Source organism: Oncorhynchus clarkii, chromosome 20, assembly GCF_045791955.1.
Source record: "Oncorhynchus clarkii lewisi isolate Uvic-CL-2024 chromosome 20, UVic_Ocla_1.0, whole genome shotgun sequence".
NCBI classification, from domain to species: Eukaryota; Metazoa; Chordata; class Actinopteri; order Salmoniformes; family Salmonidae; genus Oncorhynchus; species Oncorhynchus clarkii.
In genome coordinates, this window is record NC_092166.1 from 78,559,352 (window position 1) to 78,580,747 (window position 21,396).

A 21,396-nucleotide genomic window follows, 5' to 3' on the forward strand; every position below is an offset into this window, starting at 1 on the left:
AGCAAGGAAGAAGCCACTGCTCCAAAACAGCCATAAAAAAGCCAGACTACAGTTTGATACTGCACATGGTGACAAAGATCGTACTTTTTGGAGAAATGTCCTCTGGTCTGATGAAACAAAAATGAGCGGCCTTTCAGTTTGGCCATAATGACCATCGTTATGTTTGGAGGAAAAAGGGGGATGCTTGCAAGCCGAAGAACACCATCCCAACCATGAAGCATGGGGGTGGCAGAATCATGTTGTGGGGGTGCTTTGCTGCAGGAGGGACTGGTGCACTCCACAAAATAGATGGCATCATGAGGATATATTGAAGTAACATCAAGACATCCATCAGGAAGTTAAAGCTTGGTTGCAAATGGGTCTTCCAAATGGACAATGACCCCCAAGCATACTTCCAAAGTTGTGGTAAAATGGCTTAAGGACAACAAAGTCAAGGTATTAGAGTGGCCATCTCAAAGCCCTGACCTCAATCCCATAGAAAATTTGTGGGCAGAACTGAAAAAGCGTGTGCGAGCAAGGAGGCCTACAAACCTGACTCAGTTACACCAGCTCTGTCAGGAGGAATGGGCCAAAATTCACCCAACTTATGGTGGGAAGCTTGTGGAAGGCTACCCGAAACATTTGACCCAAGTTAACCAATTTAAAGGCAATGCTACGAAATACTAATTGAATGTATGTACATTTCTGACCCACTGGGAATGTGATGAAAGAAATAAAAGCTGAATCAAATCATTCTCTCAACTATTATTCTGAGATTTCACATTCTTAAAATAAAGTAATCCTAACTGATCTAAAACAGGGAATTATGAAAAACTGAGTTTAAATGTATTTGGCTAAGGTGTATGTAAACTTCCTACTTCAACTGTTCGTGCCTGAGCCATTGAATTGTTTGTATTCTACCAAATTCCCAGTCACCTTGCCGTTAAATGAGGTGGTTTACGCTTTCAGTTTTGCGCGAATGCTGCCATCTGAACACGGTTTTTGGTTTGGGTTTTAACAGTCACAGTGGGAACAACATTCCCTCTGCACTTCCTTGATGAACTCAGTCATCGTGTCCGTGTATACGTTAATGTTATTCTCAGGGGCAACCCGGAACATATCCCAGTCCGCGTGATCAAAACAATCTTTAAGCATGGATTCTGATTGGTCAGACCAGCGTTGAATAGATCTTAGCACGGGAACTTCCTGTTTGAGTTTCTGCCTATAGCAAGGGAGAAGCAGAATGGAGTCGTGATCTGATTTGCCGAAGGGAGGGCCTTGTAGCCATCCCGGAAGGGAGAGTAACAATGGTCGAGAGTTTTTGTAGCATGAGTACTACAACCAATGTGTTGATAAAACTTCGGTAGCGTTTTCCTCAAATTTGCTTTGTTATGATCCTCAGCTACAATAAATACGGCCTCGGGATATGTGGTTTCCAGTTTGCACAAAGTCCAATGTAGTTCCTTGAGGGCCGTCGTGGTATCGACTTGAAGGGGAATATACACGGCTGTGACTATAACTGAAGATAATTATTTTGGGAGGTAATTTGGTCGACATTTATTGGTGAGATATTCTAGGTCGCCTGATCAAAAGGACTTCTGTTCCTGTACGTTATCACAATCACACCATGAGTTGTTAATCATGAAACATACACCCTCGCCTTTCTTCTTCCCGGAGAGTTCTTTATTCCTGTCTGTGTGATGTACTGAGAACCCAGTTGGCTGTATGGACGGGGAGAGTATATCCGGAGAGAGCCATGATTCCGTGAAACAGAGAATGTTACAGTCCCTGATGTCTCTCTGGAAGGAGATCCTCGCCCTGAGCTCTTGTACTTTATTGTCCAAGGACTGAACATTAGCGAGTAAAATACTCGGAAGCTGTGCCTCCTGAGTCGGACTTGAAGTCAATTCTGAATACCTCTTTTCCGCCAGTGGCGTCTTGAAGCGGCCTCTGGGATAAGTTCAATAATCTGGGGGGTACGAACAAAAGATCCAATTCGGGAAAGTTGTTTTTCTGGTCGTAGTGCTGGTGAATTACTGTAGCTCTGATATCTAAAAGTTTTTTTCCGGCTGTATGTAATAACAAAAAAAGTTCTGGCCTTATAATGTAAAAATGTACATACAAAAAAACTAAATTCTGCAAAGTTGCTAAGAAACTGCAAGCTGAGCTGCCATGTCTGTCGGCGCCATCTTCCAGGTCCCTCCCTCGCCCCTGTGCTGTGCTAAGCAAAGCTCCTGGTTTTCCCCTCTACCTGCTAGGATTCCCTGCTTCCTTGTGTGAGTAAAATAAGTTCAAACTTCTCCCTCATTCTTAACATCATCTCCTCTCCTTTGCTTTTCCTTTCTCTCCTGTCACTCCCCACCTTTCCTTACTGTGTGAGTCCCCTCCAGATCTCCAATCCTCATGTACGTGAAACCACTCCAGGTTTTCTCTCTGTCCTGGTCAGTAAAAGTGGGTCTGCATTTGACTTGTATTATTCAGGACCAGAGCTGCTCCTGCTGCATCATTAATGTATTGATGTTGAAGCTCAGTGACGTTCATTTAAAGTTGTCAGGTTATTTGTACTGATCTGGCTAGCGACCAGTACCTGGATCATGATTACATCACCAGTCACTCTTTTGGCACTCAGAGTACATACAGTAGTATAGTACGTCAATGGAAAAGTGTTTATAAACAAACAAAGTAGTATCACACTTTAAGCAGTCACTGAAAAGTCAATAGATTAGTTTGCAATAGTTTATAAAAATAATAAACTATCATCAATGAATGACACTTTATTGAAAATGTCACTACTGAAAATTAGGGCTGTAAAAAAAATATGTTTTATTGTGTTCATAACAGGATTTGCTGTGGTTTATCAAGATTAATCGCAAATTCAGAATTTGCTCAAATTGAGCTGTAATTTAAGATTCTTTATACAAAAAGCATTACAAGAATATTGACAACTTGATTTTGTCCAAAGTAACAGTTAGAAAAATCAGGTAAATTGATAAAGCACGCTTTCATTAACCTCAATGTCAACTTGTTTTCAGTGTATTTTCTACGCTTCCAGACAATGCGATTAGTCACGATAAAATAAAATAATTGTGCACTAAAATACAAAAAATTTACTGAGTAGCTATGACAGCCCTACTGAAAATACAGCCAATCTTTCAACTTGAAAACTCATCCAGATGTAGGCCATTCAGTAAATTCCAAGCTGACGACCTGATCTCTGTGTTGTTGTCCTTTCTGATAGGATGAGACAGAGGAACTGAAGAAGAGAGTGGCCGTTCTGGAGTGTCAACTAAGGAAGAACGAGGAGGCCAAAAAGGGTTTTGAGGTGTCCATGGGTAAACTGCTCAACTTCGTGGAGGTACAGTGCCTAGTGAAAGTTTACACACCCCTTGCACAGTCTTCACATTTTGCGGCCTTAAAATTACATCTAAGAATGCTCTATTTTTTATTTGAAAAAGAAAATGTGTCTGTGTATTTGAGTATTTTTAAATACATACCAATAATTTCCAACTGTATTTGAAAATAAATATCAAAATAAAAAATATCAAGTACTTACTTCGAAATGTATGTGAAAGTCATTGAAATATCTTAAATAGTATCTGATAAATAGGCTTGTGGTGTTCAGAAATGTGGTCTCATCGCATGTGTCCCAAATGGCACCCTATTCTCTTTATAGTGCCCTAATTTTGACAAGAGCCATGTATGGGCCCTATGTATGGGCCCTATGCATGGGCCCTATGCTTGGGCCCTATGCTTGGGCCCTATGTATGGGCCCTATGCATGGGCCCTATGCATGGGCCCTATGTATGGGCCCTATGTATGGGCCCTGGTCAAAAGTAGCACACCATATAGGAAATAGAGTATTGGAGACAGCTGCCAACTCACAAATAATACTAATCTTGTCATTCCTTCCCGGTCAGAATGTCCAAGACTTCCTCATTGAAAATCAAGGACCTGTGAAGAGCTTCAGGTAAGAACGTCTATGGTGCTCAGTAGGAATAGAGTGAACATTAATAAAATGTCTGCCTCCGTCCTTTCCCTTTCAAAAGCCGGCTGTCTTTCTGAGCATCTCATTCATTCATTGTATAGAGGAAACCGTTAATGGGTTATGGTGACATTAGATTGCAGCGAGTGATGCACAAAAAGACGACATTTAACTTGTTGCTAGTAGCAACAGTTGGCAGACAGCAGATCTCTGACCAAGTCTATTTACTCCTAATTGTAAAGACATGCATAAAAGCTTTTAAAAAAAAACATTTTAACAGACCATTTTTCCTGAACCTTTTCAGTTAATGAGACAGTATGTTATTCTATATAATCCCATCAGTTTTACTAAACTGTGTGTCTATAAAGACCCAGTATGTAAGACCTCCTGTAACTTATCTTCGCGTGTGTGTGCGGGAGTGAGTGTGTGTGTGTCTAGCAGTCTCTAACAAATTCCAATCTCTAAGATCTGCTGCAGCTTTCCTTTGTGTTTATGTGTGTCTTCATCTATCTGTCTGTGTGTCTACTCTTGTGTGTGTCTGTGTGTCTACTCCTGTGTGTGTCTGTGTGCCTACTTCTGTGTGTGTCTGTGTGCCTACTCCTGTGTGTGGCTGTGTGCCTACTCCTGTGTGTGGCTGTGTGCCTACTCCTGTGTGTGTCTGTGTGCCTACTCCTGTGTGTGTCTACTCCTGTGTGTGTCTGTGTGCCTACTCCTGTGTGTGTCTACTCCTGTGTGTGGCTGTGTGCCTACTCCTGTGTGTGTCTACTCCTGTGTGTGTCTGTGTGCCTACTCCTGTGTGTGTCTGTGTGTCTACTCTTGTGTGTGTCTGTGTGTCTACTCCTGTGTGTGTCTGTGTGCCTACTTCTGTGTGTGTCTGTGTGCCTACTCCTGTGTGTGGCTGTGTGCCTACTCCTGTGTGTGGCTGTGTGCCTACTCCTGTGTGTGGCTGTGTGCCTACTCCTGTGTGTGTCTACTCCTGTGTGTGTCTGTGTGCCTACTCCTGTGTGTGTCTGTGTGTCTACTCCTGTGTGTGTCTGTGTGTCTACTCCTGTGTGTGGCTGTGTGCCTACTCCTGTGTGTGGCTGTGTGCCTACTCCTGTGTGTGTCTACTCCTGTGTGTGTCTGTGTGCCTACTCCTGTGTGTGGCTGTGTGCCTACTCCTGTGTGTGGCTATGTGCCTACTCCTGTGTGTGTCTTCATCTATCCGTGTGTGTGTGTGTCTGTGTGCCTACTCCTGTGTGTGTCTTCATCTATCCGTGTGTGTGTGTCTGTGTGCCTACTCCTGTGTGTGTCTGTGTGCTTACTCCTGTGTGTGTCTTCATCTATCTGTGTATGTGTGCGTTTGACCCAGGCACCTCTGCAGGACCCATATCGGTGGGTAGGTGTGTAATGAGGGACCCTGTAGACAGCAGAACCCATTTAGTAGAGTTCTCCTCTCGTCTGCTACTTATCCAACAGGATGGAGTAGAGCTCTGAATCAAGCATCAGACTCAGCTGAATGATAATTAACAGTTGTGAAGGGTCCCACATGGTTTCTGAGTCATTCCACGAAATTAGTTCCTTTTTGGTCCCTTTTGATATTTTAAGTAGAAATTGTGCACCAATATTTGATTTTAAAAGCCTGTTATATTAAATGAAGTGATCTTTACTATAGACTAGATGGAGAATTCAATCAGTCAGATGTTTTATATGAATAAAGGCTGAAGTACCAAAATGTCCCTCTGTCAAAGCTGTCACTTCTAGGAAGATTTTAACCCACTTAATCCCAACATTACTCCAAGTTTAACCATCATTGTAAAGCCTTAGTTATTTTAGTTACATTGACAGTCATTTCTGAAGATTGTTATTTATTTAATGTGATTAGTAATTCATTTACATCTGCCCTTCATGGTAAGGTCCACTCTGTTACGTTGTCTGAACTCTCATTTTAATATGGTGAAACTATTCCCTTTTAAAATAATCTAAAGATACATTGATTCTAATGACTCCGGGATGCTGGCCTTCTAGGCAGAGTTGCAAAGAAAAAGCCATATCTCAGACTGGCCAATAAAAAGAAAAGAATAAGATGGGCAAAATAACACAGACACTGAACAGAGGAACTCTGCCTAGAAGGCCAGCATCCCAGAGTCGCCTCTTCGCTGTTGACGTTGACACTGGACAGAGGAACTCTGCCTAGAAGGCCAGCATCCCAGAGTCGCCTCTTCGCTGTTGACGTTGACACTGGACAGAGGAACTCTGCCTAGAAGGCCAGCATCCTGGAGTCGCCTCTTCGCTGTTGACGTTGACACTGGACAGAGGAACTCTGCCTAGAAGGCCAGCATCCTGGAGTCGCCTCTTCACTGTTGACGTTGAGACTGGACAAAGGAACTCTGCCTAGAAGGCCAGCATCGCGGAGTCGCCTCTTCACTGTTGACGTTGAGACTGGTGTTTTGCCGATACTATTTAATGAAGCTGCCAGTAGAGGTCTTGTGAGGCGTCTATGCATAATCTGAGTTTTGGAGTGTGCCCCTGGCAATCCGTAAGAAAATGGTGCCATCTGGTTTGCTTAATATATGGAATTTGAAATCATTTAGACTTTTACTTTTGATACTTAAGTACATTTCAGCAATTACATGTAATTTGATACTTAAGTATATTTAGAACCAAATACTTTTATACTTTTACTTAAGTAGTATTTTACTGGGTGACTTTAACTTTTACGAGAGTAACTTTCTATTAAGGTATCTATACTTTTACTCAAGTATCACATTTGGGTACTTTTTCCACCACTGTGCCTAAGTTTGCTAATCTTGCCAATGAAAGAAAATCTAAATATTGCCCCCTTGCTAGATTGACAAATACAGCCATGCTTAAAACAGTGTAAAAATACTGTCAGCTTGAAAGTTTAACTCTATACCTGTGTGTGTCTCTGCAGCTCCGGTGACGTGAAGGCTGGAGCCTCCTCTCAGCCCCTGGGAGCCCGGGCGGGGAAGAAGTCCCAGTGGACGGCCGCCACACTAACCGCGGAGGCTAAAGAACTCGCACGGACTGTTAGCGCCATTCTGGAGGTGGAGTGTAAGTGATCTATCATCTCGACTCACTGCATGCCTGCATGTCGTCTCTATCCCTGGTCTAGCATGCAATTCCAATCAGCTCAACAGACACCGAATCACCTCCATAGTTCTGAAACCAACCAAAAACCAACTGGATAACAGACGCCAAACCAACCAAATTATGTCCATAGCTACTAAGCTAACCAAAATCAACCAGCTCAACAGACCTCAAACAATCTAGTTACTAAGCCAACCAAAACCAACCGGATAACAGACACCAAGCCATCTTTGTAGTTACTATACACGTCTCAATGGCCATCTTTTAGTTGAGTGGCCTGTAAGAAAATGATGGACATCCTTGTACCTAAGGATCAGACAACAGAATGAGACCGTAAAGCAGCTAAGCTACTTTGAGAGGTTCAGTCTCTGTGTCCAGTGGAGTTGAATGAACCAGAGACTAATTGTTCCGTAGTTACTCGTGTTTTCTCTGTAGTCATCGTCTAGTGGACGGACAGAATGATCTTTCATTCAACATGAAATGTAGTGTTGATGATGTTCGCAATGTTCGACTTCCTATAGATTTGTGTTTTGAATCAAATAATTGTTTTCAGAATTGTACCAGTGTATCTAGAAATGTACAATAAGACCTTAGTCAATACAAAAAACATCATCATACATGCACCTGATCAAGTCAGTCGCTAACCATACTGTAGCCCTGAATGTAGTGGGATGGGAGAAAGCCAAGTACATCAAAAGGGGAAAAACCTTCCACATCGGGACATAATAACTCCACGGGGAATGAAAACAGAAGCGAAGAAGATGATTATGAGGAAGAGGGGTTAGATACTGATGTCATCATTACTAACAAGATTCTTCAGGAATTACAATATGCAGCATCTGGACCAGGAGCCATATGGGAGCAAACTGTTTCCGATTGTTCAATTCAGTTCTAATCGTTGGTGTCAGGTTGTGAGCAGGGTGAGACGTTTTTATTTTATTTTTTTAAAATTGTATTTCACCTTTATTTAACCAGGTAGGCTAGTTAAGAACAAGTTCTCATTTGCAACTGCAACCTGGCCAAGATAAAGCATAGCAGTGTGAACAGACAACACAGAGTTACACATGGAGTAAACAATTAACAAGTCAATAACACAGTAGAAAAAAAGAGTCTATATACATTGTGTGCAAAAGGCATGAGGAGGTAGGCGAATAATTACAATTTTGCAGATTAACACTGGAGTGATAAATTATCAGATGGTCATGTACAGGTAGAGATACTGGTGTGCAAAAGAGCAGAAAAGTAAATAAATATAAACAGTATGGGGATGAGGTAGGTAAATTGGGTGGGCTATTTACCGATAGACTATGTACAGCTGCAGCGATCGGTTAGCTGCTCAGATAGCAGATGTTTGAAGTTGGTGAGGGAGATTAAAGTCTCCAACTTCAGCGATTTTTTCAATTCGTCCCAGTCACAGGCAGCAGAGAACTGGAACGAAAGGCGGCCAAATGAGGTGTTGGTTTTAGGGATGATCAGTGAGATACACCTGCTGAAGCGCGTGCTACGGGTGGGTGTTGCCATCGTGACCAGTGAACTGAGATAAGGTGGAGCTTTACCTAGCATGGACTTGTAGATGACCTGGAGCCAGTGGGTCTGGCGAAGAATATGTATCGAGGGCCAGCCGACTAGAGCATACAGGTCGCAGTGGTGGGTGGTATAAGGTGCTTTAGTAACAAAACGGATGGCACTGTGATAAACTGCATCCAGTTTGCTGAGTAGAGTATTGGAAGCTATTTTGTAGATGACATCGCCGAAGTCGAGGATCGGTAGGATAGTCAGTTTTACTAGGGTAAGTTTGGCGGCGTGAGTGAAGGAGGCTTTGTTGCAGAATAGAATGCCGACTCTAGATTTGATTTTAGATTGGAGATGTTTGATATGAGTCTGGAAGGAGAGTTTACAGTCTAGCCAGACACCTAGGTACTTATAGATGTCCACATATTCTAGGTCGGAACCATCCAGGGTGGTGATGCTAGTCAGGCGTGCGGGTGCAGGCAGCGAACGGTTGAAAAGCATGCATTTGGTTTTACTAGCGTTTAAGAGCAGTTGGAGGCCACGGAAGAAGTGTTGTATGGCATTGAAGCTCGTTTGGAAGTAGAGCCATATATTAAGAGACTACAGTTTCAGAATGGACGCCATGTTAGCACCTTCATTCTTGAAATGTTGGCGACGTAACAATACGAGAGTGCCTCCGATAGTTTCCTCTAAAATTACCGACTAAAACAAGCAAAACAGAGCAGCGAATTTAAGACATTTTTACTGATTACCATTCGGAACAATGTGTATCTAAGTCGGTATTGTGGTGTCAACAAATTGCACATCTGCTTTCACTGGACATCTTCATAGTTTTCAAAACCTTTCACAAATAAACAGCACAATGCGTAACCATAAATTATCACTTAGCAACGGCTATGGAGGAGAAAGTGGCGCTTTCGGAATGTTCAGACAGAAACCACATTGGCCCAACTCTCTGTATCGATGCCTCTGGTGAGAAGTACTGACCTCCGAGGTCACGGTCTCCTGTCTCTAGTTTAACCTTGTCTGATCCAACAAAACTTTCTCCTGACCCCTGACCCCTCTTGACCTTTCCCAGTCAGAGGTGAAGCAGCCAATCAACCAGGTGATCTAAATCTCACCCATAGAGATAGATAGAGGATTCTAGTGCCCAAAATTCTGTTTTAGCATGGGCAGTGCCATTGTGAGGACATAACCATTTTGAAGTAGTCAACTGGTTGGGACTTCCTATGGGTTTAGGAAGGATCACATAATTCCATCCAGTTCATCAGGAGGGATCAGCCAATGAATTATACCCGTGAGAAAACAATTTACTGCAGGTGGCAGTAAATTGTCAATCTTGGCTTTATACCTGTTCAAACAACAAACTCCAGGTGGCAGTATGCACCCTTTCAGTTTGTTTACCAACTCATAGAAGTAGTAGCAAAAGAAAAGTGGAGATTGGCCTCAATGGTGCTTCCCATGCTCTCATAGACGCCATAATGAGACAGATACAATGTTTCGTCCTCTAACTATCTCTATGCTCTCACCTGAGGCGGACGCGTCATTGTGACTCTGGGGTGTGTCAACTCAGCCCTATGGGTCCTGGTCAAAAGTAGTGCACTAAATATGGAATAGGGTGCCATTTTGGGATGTAGGCTTTCTCTCTTTCTGTTTTCATTTTTGGTAATCATAGATGAATGTCAGATACAAAAAATAAAAATGTACTGTCCTTGATAATATGAGTCAGTGTTGGAGAACTAGAAAATGTATGGTAGGATTAGAGAACTAGAAAAGGTATGGTAGGATTAGAGGAGAACTAGAAAAGGTCCTGTAGGATTAGAGAACTAGAAAAGGTATGGTAGGATTAGAGAACTATAAAAGGTATGGTAGGATTAGAGGAGAACTAGAAAAGGTATGTAGGATTAGAGATCTAGAAAAGGTATGGTAGGATTAGAGGAGAACTAGAAAAGGTATGGTAAGATTAGAGTTGAACTAGAAAAGGTATGGCAAAATTAGAGGAGAACTAGAAAAGGTATGGTAGGATTAGAGAACTAGAAAAGGTATGGTAGGATTAGAGAACTAGAAAAGGTATGGTAGGATTAGAGAACTAGAAAAGGTCCTGTAGGATTAGAAAACTAGAAAAGGTATGGTAGGATTAGAGATCTAGAAAAGGTATGGTAGGATTAGAGGAGAACTAGAAAAGGTATGGTAGGATTAGAGAACTAGAAAAGGTATGGTAGGATTAGAGAACTAGAAAAGGTATGGTAGGATTAGAGGAGAACTAGAAAAGGTCCTGTAGGATTAGAGAACTAGAAAAGGTATGGTAGGATTAGAGAACTAGAAAATATATGGTAGGATTAGAGGGGAACTAGAAAAGGTATGGTAGGATTAGAGGAGAACTAGAAAAGGTCCTGTAGGATTAGAGAACTAGAAAAGGTATGGTAGGATTAGAGGAGAACTAGAAAAGGTCCTGTAGGATTAGAGAACTAGAAAAGGTATGGTAGGATTAGAGGAGAACTAGAAAAGGTATGGTAGGATTAGAGATCTAGAAAAGGTATGGTAGGATTAGAGGAGAACTAGAAAAGGTATGGTAAGATTAGAGTTGAACTAGAAAAGGTATGGCAAAATTAGAGGAGAACTAGAAAAGGTATGGTAGGATTAGAGAACTAGAAAAGGTATGGTAGGATTAGAGAACTAGAAAAGGTATGGTAGGATTAGAGAACTAGAAAAGGTCCTGTAGGATTAGAGAACTAGAAAAGGTATGGTAGGATTAGAGATCTAGAAAAGGTATGGTATGATTAGAGGAGAACTAGAAAAGGTATGGTAGGATTAGAGAACTAGAAAAGGTATGGTAGGATTAGAGAACTAGAAAAGGTATGGTAGGATTAGAGGAGAACTAGAAAAGGTCCTGTAGGATTAGAGAACTAGAAAAGGTATGGTAGGATTAGAGAACTAGAAAATATATGGTAGGATTAGAGGGGAACTAGAAAAGGTATGGTAGGATTAGAGGAGAACTAGAAAAGGTCCTGTAGGATTAGAGAACTAGAAAAGGTATGGTAGGATTAGAGGAGAACTAGAAAAGGTCCTGTAGGATTAGAGAACTAGAAAAGGTATGGTAGGATTAAAGGCTGCCAGACTGTTACTTTACACTTCTGAGGCTGGTAATAATATCAAGTGATTCTGTGAAACAAAAGAAGGTCCTGTGAGAAGAAAGGTGGTTTTTGATGACTTCTAAGAGAACATTGGATCATTTGTAAAATATATTGTGATCGTTGGTGTGTTATGTAAACTTGTGTGTTAAGGAGGGATTAGATAAGTAGGTCAATCCAATAACAGACGACCCAAAGTATTAGTTAGAAAAATGTATTAAAGTGTCACTCCACAATGATATAGTATAGTTGACAGTACAAAATACCAATTGTAATAACCACACTGTGGACCACTCAGTTGAAGACACTGAAAGCGGCCATTGTCAAACATGGTACAGTATTTTCATTTGCTCATCTGTAATACATAATACTATCTATACATTATTGGTATCATTATTATACATTAGGTCATCTGTACACACATGTATACTTAAACAAAAACCAAAGTACGGTAGATAACAGGACATTTAGGCACATATAAAGAAACGACTCCATTTCTTATTTCCATCCAGTTTCCAGTTGACGAAAAGGATGAGCCCTGATGTGGTTGTGTTCCCCGTAGGACAGCAAGGCTCAAGATTTTCAATGGATCTAGCATTTCTAAAACAACAGATGTTTATCTAAGGGAGTGTTTGTTTATGTATGTGTGTGTGTGTGCGCGTGTGCGTGTGTGTTTGTGTGCGTGTGTGTGTGTTTCTGTACGTGTGTGTGTGTGTTTGTGTGCGTACGTGTGTGTGTGTGTGTGTTTGTGTACATACGTGTGTGTGTTTGTGTACGTGTGTGTGTGTTTGTGTATGTGCGCGTGTGTGTGTGTGTTTGTGTGCGCGTGTGCGTGTTTGTGTGTGTGTGTTTGTGTATGTGCGCGCGCGTGTGTGTGTTTTGTGTATGTGTGCGCGTGTGCGTGTGTGTGTGTGTGTTTGTACTTTAGACATTCTCCTCTCCCCAGATCCCATCTTAGTCATTTTCACTGGGTTCAGTGTTGCTTGGTTGTGTACTGCTGAGGAAAACCATCTTACCTTACATCTCAACCAGGTGATCTTTCTGAGTGGACAAACACACACACGTTTTGGGTCACTAATATTGGATTGACCTACTTACCTACCCCCTTCTCAACACACACACACACACACACACACACACACACACACACACACACACACACACACACACACACACACACACACACACACACACACACACACACACACACACACCTAATCACACTCTTTTGTTTGCGCAAAGGTTGTAATTTAATGGAATTGACTTGGAATTTAAAGAGTCCTCATTCTGTCTATTCAGTTCTAGGAACCTTTCTTAGACTTCCGTCATACTTACATCAAACTTACATAATATATACCATTTAGCAGACAGCTTTATCCAATGCGACTTAGTCATGTTTGTGTACATTTTGTACGTATGGGTGGCCTCAGGAGTCGAACCCACAATCCTGGCGTTGCAAGCTCTTCAATCTATGCTGCTCAAACTCAACTCCTGACCTCCAAACCAGTTCCACTGCATTTTTTCATTAGAAAGAAACAATCAGGGACTGATTTAGACCTGGACACCAGGTGGGTGCAATTAATTATCAGGTAGAACAGAATACCAGGAGGCTCCGGATCTCGTAGGGTCAGAGTTGAGTACCCCTGCTCTATACCCGCTAAAGAATACAGGACCACCACATCATACACTTTATACAAAGTCCTTGTTTATGTACAGTATTGTTTATACTGTATATCGTATCCTCAGCAATAAATGTTTTCTACAGAACACTTGCTGTCTGCTATAAAGGGGTGGTTGGGGTTTAGGGTAATAGCACCCACAGTTAGCCTGAGGTGTCATAAAACCTATGTAAACTGTTAATAATTGATGTATATTTACAGACAAATGTTTAGTTAGCTCTTGGAATTCTATATAACAGTACACAACTGTAAAGTGCAATACATTATGGGGGCTCAATGGCATTCCGCTATTAGCTACATAGGTTGGCAAGTAGCCTAGTGCTTAAGAGCGTTGGGCCAGTAACCGAAAGGGCGCTGGTTTGAATCCCTGAGCCGATTAGGTGGAAAATCTGTCTGCCTGTAAGTCGCTCTGGATAAGTGCGTCTGCTATATGACAAACATGTAAATGTTGCTATTCCAAACACAGTGTGCAGGTGGACAGACATATCTAACCCCCTCTTTGTAACTAATCAGTAGGATTGCAAAATTCCTGGAACTTTAATAAAAATTCCCTAGTTTTCCCAAAATCCTGGTTGGAGGATTCCCGGAATCTGGGAAAAAAGCATGAAATCCAGAATACTCCAACCAGGCATCCTGGAAAACCAGGGAAGTTTCTGGAATTTTACAACCCTACTAATCAAACACTTAGTCAATCACATTGATTTAGCATTGTTACATGTTACATTTTATATTTATAGTACTGTTATTCAACCATTTCCTTTGCTTTCAAAACTGTCAAAATAAAATAAAAATCTGATCCCGTTAAGTGAATTTGCCTTATTCTGATCATGACGGATTATATCAAATCACAAGAAACAACCCTTTCTGATCATTCCACAGGCTAAAGCATTCAAAATATTTAACAATTTAATTTAACATTTGAATTTGTGAAGATTACAATATATTTTATAGAATACCTTTGGTATTAAAACATGTTTAACTGCAGAAATGATTTTAATGATGGTTGTAAATGTAAAGTGCCTTCAGAAAGTATTCATACCCCTTGACTTATTCCACATTTTGTTGTGTTACAGCCTGAATTCTTAATGGATTAAATATGTTTTTCTCACCCATCTACACACAATACCCCCTAATGACAAAGTGAAATGATGTTTTTAGACTTTTTTTGCAAATTTATTGAAAATGAAATACATATCTTGTTTACATAAGTATTCACTCCCCTGAGTCGATACATGTCAGAATCAACTTTGGCAGTGATGACAGCTGTGAGTCTTTCTGGGTAAGTCTAAGAGCTTTGCCCCACCTGTTTTGAGCCCCACCTGTTTTTTTGCATATTTTGGCATTAATTACGTGTCACATACTCATTTGCAAACAATGTAAACAAAATAATCATTGAGTTAATAAAGCCTCATACAAACATGGTCTCTTTTTGCTTTCTTGAGTAAGGCAGCTCCAAAATGCAGGTGTTGCAGCCTAGCTCTGTGCTTTCTGTGATGGTGGGGCAGCCAGTGGAAAATATGGAGCGTAGGGGTTGGTAATGTTCTCTAGTTGCACTGTGATTGGTTCAGTGTTCTGTCACTCATGGGGACAACCACATCACTGCAAAATCTACAGGGAGAGTTAGAAAATTCAAGTACCCTGTGTGCTGCCATAGAGTTACATTAGAAGTGCCACAGATAAAATGACGTCAAATCACATATCTACCGTAGCTTTGATTGGACTGGTGATGTCAACATCATACTTTCAAAATCTAGCTGGCAAGCTAAACAGTCATCGTGAATCAAGACGATAATCTACTGCCAAATCCTTTTCAAGCCTTGTCATATGAAGAGAAACTATGCCGAAACATATAAATAAAACGCATCTGTGCTCATCGGCCATTGGACATTAACAAGATAGCGCCGACAGAGATGGCAGCTTCGCTTCAAGTCCTTAGGAAACCAGAAAACCGTAAGTGTTATTACATACAGCCGGGAATAACTATTGGATATCAGAGACCTCGACCTTCGAGCCCGAGGTCCGGCGCGCTATCGACTGTGCCGCAAAAGCATGCTCAAGCGGCAGGGTCGGTTCCCGCACTTATAAACCCAGGGTCGTTACACTACTCCCTCCTTTCAAAGAGCGCGTCCTCGCGCTAGCTTGCGACTCTACGTCTTACAGGAACGCGCTCACCGGCCAAGCACACGCACTGTCGTGGATGCAAGGTCCGATCCCTTCTGACACCAATGTAATGAAACAGCAGGGAGCAGGTCTCGAACCCTTGACCTTCTAACCCGAGTTCCGATCCCTTCTGACACCAACGTAATGAAACAGCAGGGAGCAGGTCTCGAACCCTCGACCTTCTAACCCGAGTTCCGATCCCTTCTGACACCAATGTAATGAAACAGCAGGGAGCAGGTCTCGAACCCTCGACCTTCGAGCCTGAGGTCCGATCCCTTCTGACACCAATGTAATGAAACAGCAGGGAGCAGGTCTCGAACCCTCGACCTTCGAGCCTGAGGTCCGATCCCTTCTGACACCAATGTAATGAAACAGCAGGGAGCAGGTCTCGAACCCTCGACCTTCGAGCCCGAGGTGTGATCCCTTCTGACACCAATGTAATGAAACAGCAGGGAGCAGGTCTCGAACCCTCGACCTTCGAGCCCGAGGTCCGATCCCTTCTGACACCAATGTAATGAAACAGCAGGGAGCAGGTCTCGAACCCTCGACCTTCGAGCCTGAGGTCCGATTACCTCTGACACCAATGTAATGACCTGACTAGATCATAAAGGAACAATTTGGTAAAGCATAACTTCGCCATGCTCAAAGGGATATTCAATGTCTGCTTATTTATTGTTACCCATCTGCCAATTGGTGCCCTCCTTTGCAAGGCATTGGAAAACTCTCCCAGGTGTATGTGGTTGAATCACTGCTCGACTGAGGGACCTTACAGATAATTGTATGTGTGGGGTACAGAGGTGAGTCATTGAAAAGTCATGTTTGTCATGTACTGTCATGTTGTGTCTTGTCTCTGTCCTTTCCCTTCACCCTGTCTCCCTCTGCTGGTCGTTGTTAGGTTACCTTTTCTCCCCCGCTTTCCCCCAGCTGTTCCTTGTCTCCTCTAACTACCCATTCACCCCGTTTCCCACCTGTTCCCTTTTTCCCTCTGATTAGGTCCCTATATCTCTCTCTGTTTCTGTTCCTGTCCTTGTCGGATTCTTGTTTGTTGTGTTTCATGCCTGAACCAGACTATCGTCATGTTTGCTGCAACCTTGTCCTGTCCTGTCGGAATCTGCCGGTCTATCTGAGCCTACCTTTGTTTGGTTATTAAAGAAGCTCTGTTTAAGTTAGTTCGCTTTTGGGTCCTCATTCACTCACCATAACAGAAGAATCCGACCAAGAATGGACCCAGCGACTTCGGATCCTCTCCACTCAGCCGTCGGGATCCAGGGAGCGATGCTAGGCAGACACGAGCAGGAAGTGTCTGCTGCTCGACATGCCGTTGAGACCCTGGCCACCCAAGTCTCCAACCTCACAGAACAGGTTCACCATCTCCGCCTCGATCCACCGGCCACTTCCAGGGCTTTCGAATCTCCGGAGCCCAGAATCAATAACCCGCCGTGTTACTCTGGGGAGCCCACTGAATGCCGCTCGTTCCTCACCCAGTGTGATATTGTGTTTTCTCTCCAGCCCAACACTTACTCCAGGAGCACTGCTCGTGTCGCCTACGTCATATCTCTCCTTATTGGACGGGCTCGTGAGTGGGGCACGGCAATCTGGGAGGCAAGGGCTGAGTGTACTAACCAGTATCAAGACTTTAAGGAGGAGATGATACGGGTTTTTGATCGATCTGTTTTTGGGGAGGAGGCTTCCAGGGCCCTGTCTTCCCTATGTCAAGGCAATCGATCCATAACAGACTACTCTATTGAGTTTCGCACTCTTGCTGTCTCCAGTGGCTGGAACGAGCCGGCCTTGCTCGCTCGTCTTCTGGAGGGTTTCCGCGCAGAGGTAAAGGATGAGATTCTCTCCCGGGAGGTTCCTTCCAGCGTGGATTCCTTGATTGAACTCGCTATTCGCATTGAGCGACGGGTTGATCTTCGTCACCGAGCTCGTGGAAAGGAGCTCGCGCTCTCCGTCGCCTCCCTCTCCGCATCACTACCATCTTCCTCTGCCGGCTCGGGTGCTGAGCCCATGCAGCTGGGAGGTATCCGCATCTCGACTAAGGAGAGGGAACGGAGAATCACCAACCGCCTCTGTCTCTATTGCGGTTCCGCTGGTCATTTTGTCACTTCATGTCCAGTAAAAGGCCAGAGCTCGTCAGTAAGCGGAGGGCTACTGGTGAGCGCTACTACTCCTGTCTCTCCTTCAAGATCCTGCACTACCTTGTCGGTCCATCTACGCTGGACCGGTTCGTCAGCTTCCTGCAGTGCCTTAATAGACTCTGGGGCGGAGGGCTGTTTTATGGACGAGACCTGGGCTCGGGAACATGACATTCCTCTCAGACAGTTAAAGGAGCCCACGGCCTTGTTCGCCCTGGATGGTAGTCCTCTCCCCAGGATTCAGCGTGAGACGCTACCTTTAACCCTCACTGTTTCTGGTAATCATAGTGAAACCATTTCTTTTTTAATTTTTCGTTCACCTTTTACACCTGTTGTTTTGGGCCATCCCTGGCTAGTTTGTCATAATCCTTCCATTAATTGGTCTAGTAATTCTATCCTCTCCTGGAACGTCTCTTGTCATGTGAAATGTTTAATGTCTGCTATCCCTCCTGTTTCCTCTGTCTCTTCTTCACAGGAGGAGCCTGGTGATTTGACAGGGGTGCCGGAGGAATATCACGATCTGCGCACGGTGTTCAGTCGGTCCAGGGCCACCTCTCTTCCTCCACACCGGTCGTATGATTGTAGTATTGATCTCCTTCCGGGAACCACCCCCCCCCCGGGGTAGACTATACTCTCTGTCGGCTCCCGAACGTAAGGCTCTCGAAGATTATTTGTCTGTAGCTCTTGACGCCGGTACCATAGTCCCCTCCTCCTCTCCCGCCGGAGCGGGGTTTTTTTTTGTCAAGAAGAAGGACGGGTCTCTGCGCCCCTGCATAGATTATCGAGGGCTGAATGACATAACAGTGAAGAATCGTTATCCGCTTCCTCTTATGTCTTCAGCCTTCGAGATCCTGCAGGGAGCCAGGTTTTTCACTAAGTTGGACCTTCGTAACGCTTACCATCTCGTGCGCATCAGGGAGGGGGACGAGTGGAAGACGGCGTTTAACACTCCGTTAGGGCACTTTGAATACCGGGTTCTTCCTTTCGGCCTCGCTAACGCTCCAGCTGTCTTTCAGGCATTAGTCAATGATGTCCTGAGAGACATGCTGAACATCTTTGTTTTCGTTTACCTTGACGATATCCTGATTTTTTCACCGTCACTCCAGATTCATGTTCAGCACGTTCGACGTGTCCTCCAGCGCCTTTTAGAGAATTGTCTTTTTGTGAAGGCTGAGAAGTGCACTTTTCATGCCTCCTCCGTCACATTTCTCGGTTCTGTTATTTCCGCTGAAGGCATTAAGATGGATCCCGCTAAGGTCCAAGCTGTCATTGATTGGCCCGTCCCTAAGTCACGCGTCGAGCTGCAGCGCTTTCTCGGCTTCGCGAACTTCTATCGTCGTTTCATCCGTAATTTCGGTCAGGTGGCAGCTCCTCTCACAGCCCTTACTTCTGTCAAGACGTGCTTTAAGTGGTCCGTTTCCGCCCAGGGAGCTTTTGATCTCCTCAAGAATCGTTTTACATCCGCTCCTATCCTTGTTACACCTGACGTCTCTAGACAGTTCGTTGTCGAGGTTGACGCGTCAGAGGTGGGCGTGGGAGCCATCCTTTCTCAGCGCTCCCTCTCTGACGACAAGGTCCACCCATGCGCGTATTTTTCTCATCGCCTGTCGCCGTCGGAACGTAACTATGATGTGGGTAACCGCGAACTGCTCGCCATCCGGTTAGCCCTAGGCGAATGGCGACAGTGGTTGGAGGGGGCGACCGTTCCTTTTGTCGTTTGGACTGACCATAGGAACCTTGAGTACATCCGTTCTGCCAAACGACTTAATGCGTGTCAGGCGCGTTGGGCGCTGTTTTTCGCTCGTTTCGAGTTCGTGATTTCTTATCGTCCGGGCTCTAAGAACACCAAGCCTGATGCTTTGTCTCGTCTCTTCAGTTCTTCAGTAGCCTCCACTGACCCCGAGGGGATTCTCCCTGAGGGGCGTGTTGTCGGGTTGACTGTCTGGGGAATTGAGAGGCAGGTAAAACAAGCGCTCACTCACACTCCGTCGCCGCGCGCTTGTCCTAGGAACCTTCTTTTCGTTCCCGTTCCTACTCGTCTGGCCGTTCTTCAGTGGGCTCACTCTGCCAAGTTAGCCGGCCACCCTGGCGTTCGGGGTACGCTTGCTTCCATTCGCCAGCGTTTTTGGTGGCCCACCCGGGAGCATGACACGCGTCGTTTCGTGGCTGCTTGTTCGGTCTGCGCGCAGACTAAGTCCGGTAACTCTCCTCCTGCCGGCCGTCTCAGGCCGCTTCCTATTCCCTCTCGACCGTGGTCTCACATCGCCTTAGATTTTGTCACCGGACTGCCTTCGTCAGCGGGGAAGACTGTTATTCTTACGGTTGTCGATAGGTTCTCTAAGGCGGCTCATTTCATTCCCCTTGCTAAGCTTCCTTCTGCTAAAGAGACGGCACAAATCATCATCGAGAATGTTTTCAGAATTCATGGCCTTCCGTCAGACGTCGTTTCGGACAGAGGTCCGCAATTCACGTCTCAATTTTGGAGGGAGTTTTGCCGTTTGATTGGGGCTTCCGTCAGTCTCTCTTCCGGCTTTCACCCCCAGTCTAACGGTCAAGCAGAACGGGCCAATCAGACTATTGGTCGCATCTTACGCAGTCTTTCTTTTCGTAACCCTGCGTCTTGGTCAGAACAGCTCCCCTGGGCAGAATACGCCCACAACTCGCTTCCTTCGTCTGCGACCGGGCTATCTCCTTTTCAGAGTAGCCTCGGGTACCAGCCTCCGCTGTTCTCATCTCAGTTCGCCGAGTCCAGCGTCCCCTCCGCTCAGGCTTTTGTCCAACGTTGCGAGCGCACCTGGAAGAGGGTCAGGTCTGCACTTTGCCGTTATAGGACGCAGACTGTGAGGGCTGCTAATAAGCGTAGAACTAAGAGTCCTAGATATTGTCGCGGTCAGAGAGTTTGGCTCTCCACTCAGAACCTTCCCCTTAAGACGGCTTCTCGCAAGTTGACCCCGCGGTTCATTGGTCCGTTCCGTATTTCTCGGGTCATTAATCCTGTCGCAGTTCGACTTCTTCTTCCGCGATACCTTCGTCGCGTCCACCCGGTCTTCCATGTCTCCTGCATCAAGCCCGTCCTTCGCGCCCCCGCTCGTCTTCCCCCCCCCCCCCCCCATCCTTGTCGAGGGCGCACCCATCTACAGGGTCCGTAGAATTTTGGACATGCGTCCTCGGGGCCGTGGTCACCAGTACCTCGTAGATTGGGAGGGGTACGGTCCTGAGGAGAGGAGTTGGGTTCCCTCTCGGGACGTGCTGGACCGTGCGCTGATCGAGGATTTCCTCCGTTGCCGCCAGGTTTCCTCCTCGAGTGCGCCAGGAGGCGCTTGGTGAGTGGGGGGGTACTGTCATGTACTGTCATGTTGTGTCTTGTCTCTGTCCTTTCCCTTCACCCTGTCTCCCTCTGCTGGTCGTTGTTAGGTTACCTTTTCTCCCCCGCTTTCCCCCAGCTGTTCCTTGTCTCCTCTAACTACCCATTCACCCCGTTTCCCACCTGTTCCCTTTTTCCCTCTGATTAGGTCCCTATATCTCTCTCTGTTTCTGTTCCTGTCCTTGTCGGATTCTTGTTTGTTGTGTTTCATGCCTGAACCAGACTATCGTCATGTTTGCTGCAACCTTGTCCTGTCCTGTCGGAATCTGCCGGTCTATCTGAGCCTACCTTTGTTTGGTTATTAAAGAAGCTCTGTTTAAGTTAGTTCGCTTTTGGGTCCTCATTCACTCACCATAACAAT

The 21,396-nt window shown here is 44.7% G+C and overlaps 1 protein-coding gene across 1 annotated transcript in view; it reads left to right on the forward strand.

The window, feature by feature from the left end:
- The window catches only part of LOC139375709 (syntaxin-binding protein 4-like), a 125,909-nt gene that overhangs the window by 66,236 nt on the left and 38,277 nt on the right, over positions 1-21,396 (forward strand). Inside the window, exons 18-19 of the mRNA XM_071117519.1 lie at positions 3,218-3,334; positions 3,897-3,946. Coding sequence (XP_070973620.1) covers positions 3,218-3,334; positions 3,897-3,946 — 167 coding nt within the window. The remainder of the gene's footprint in view (positions 1-3,217; positions 3,335-3,896; positions 3,947-21,396) is intronic.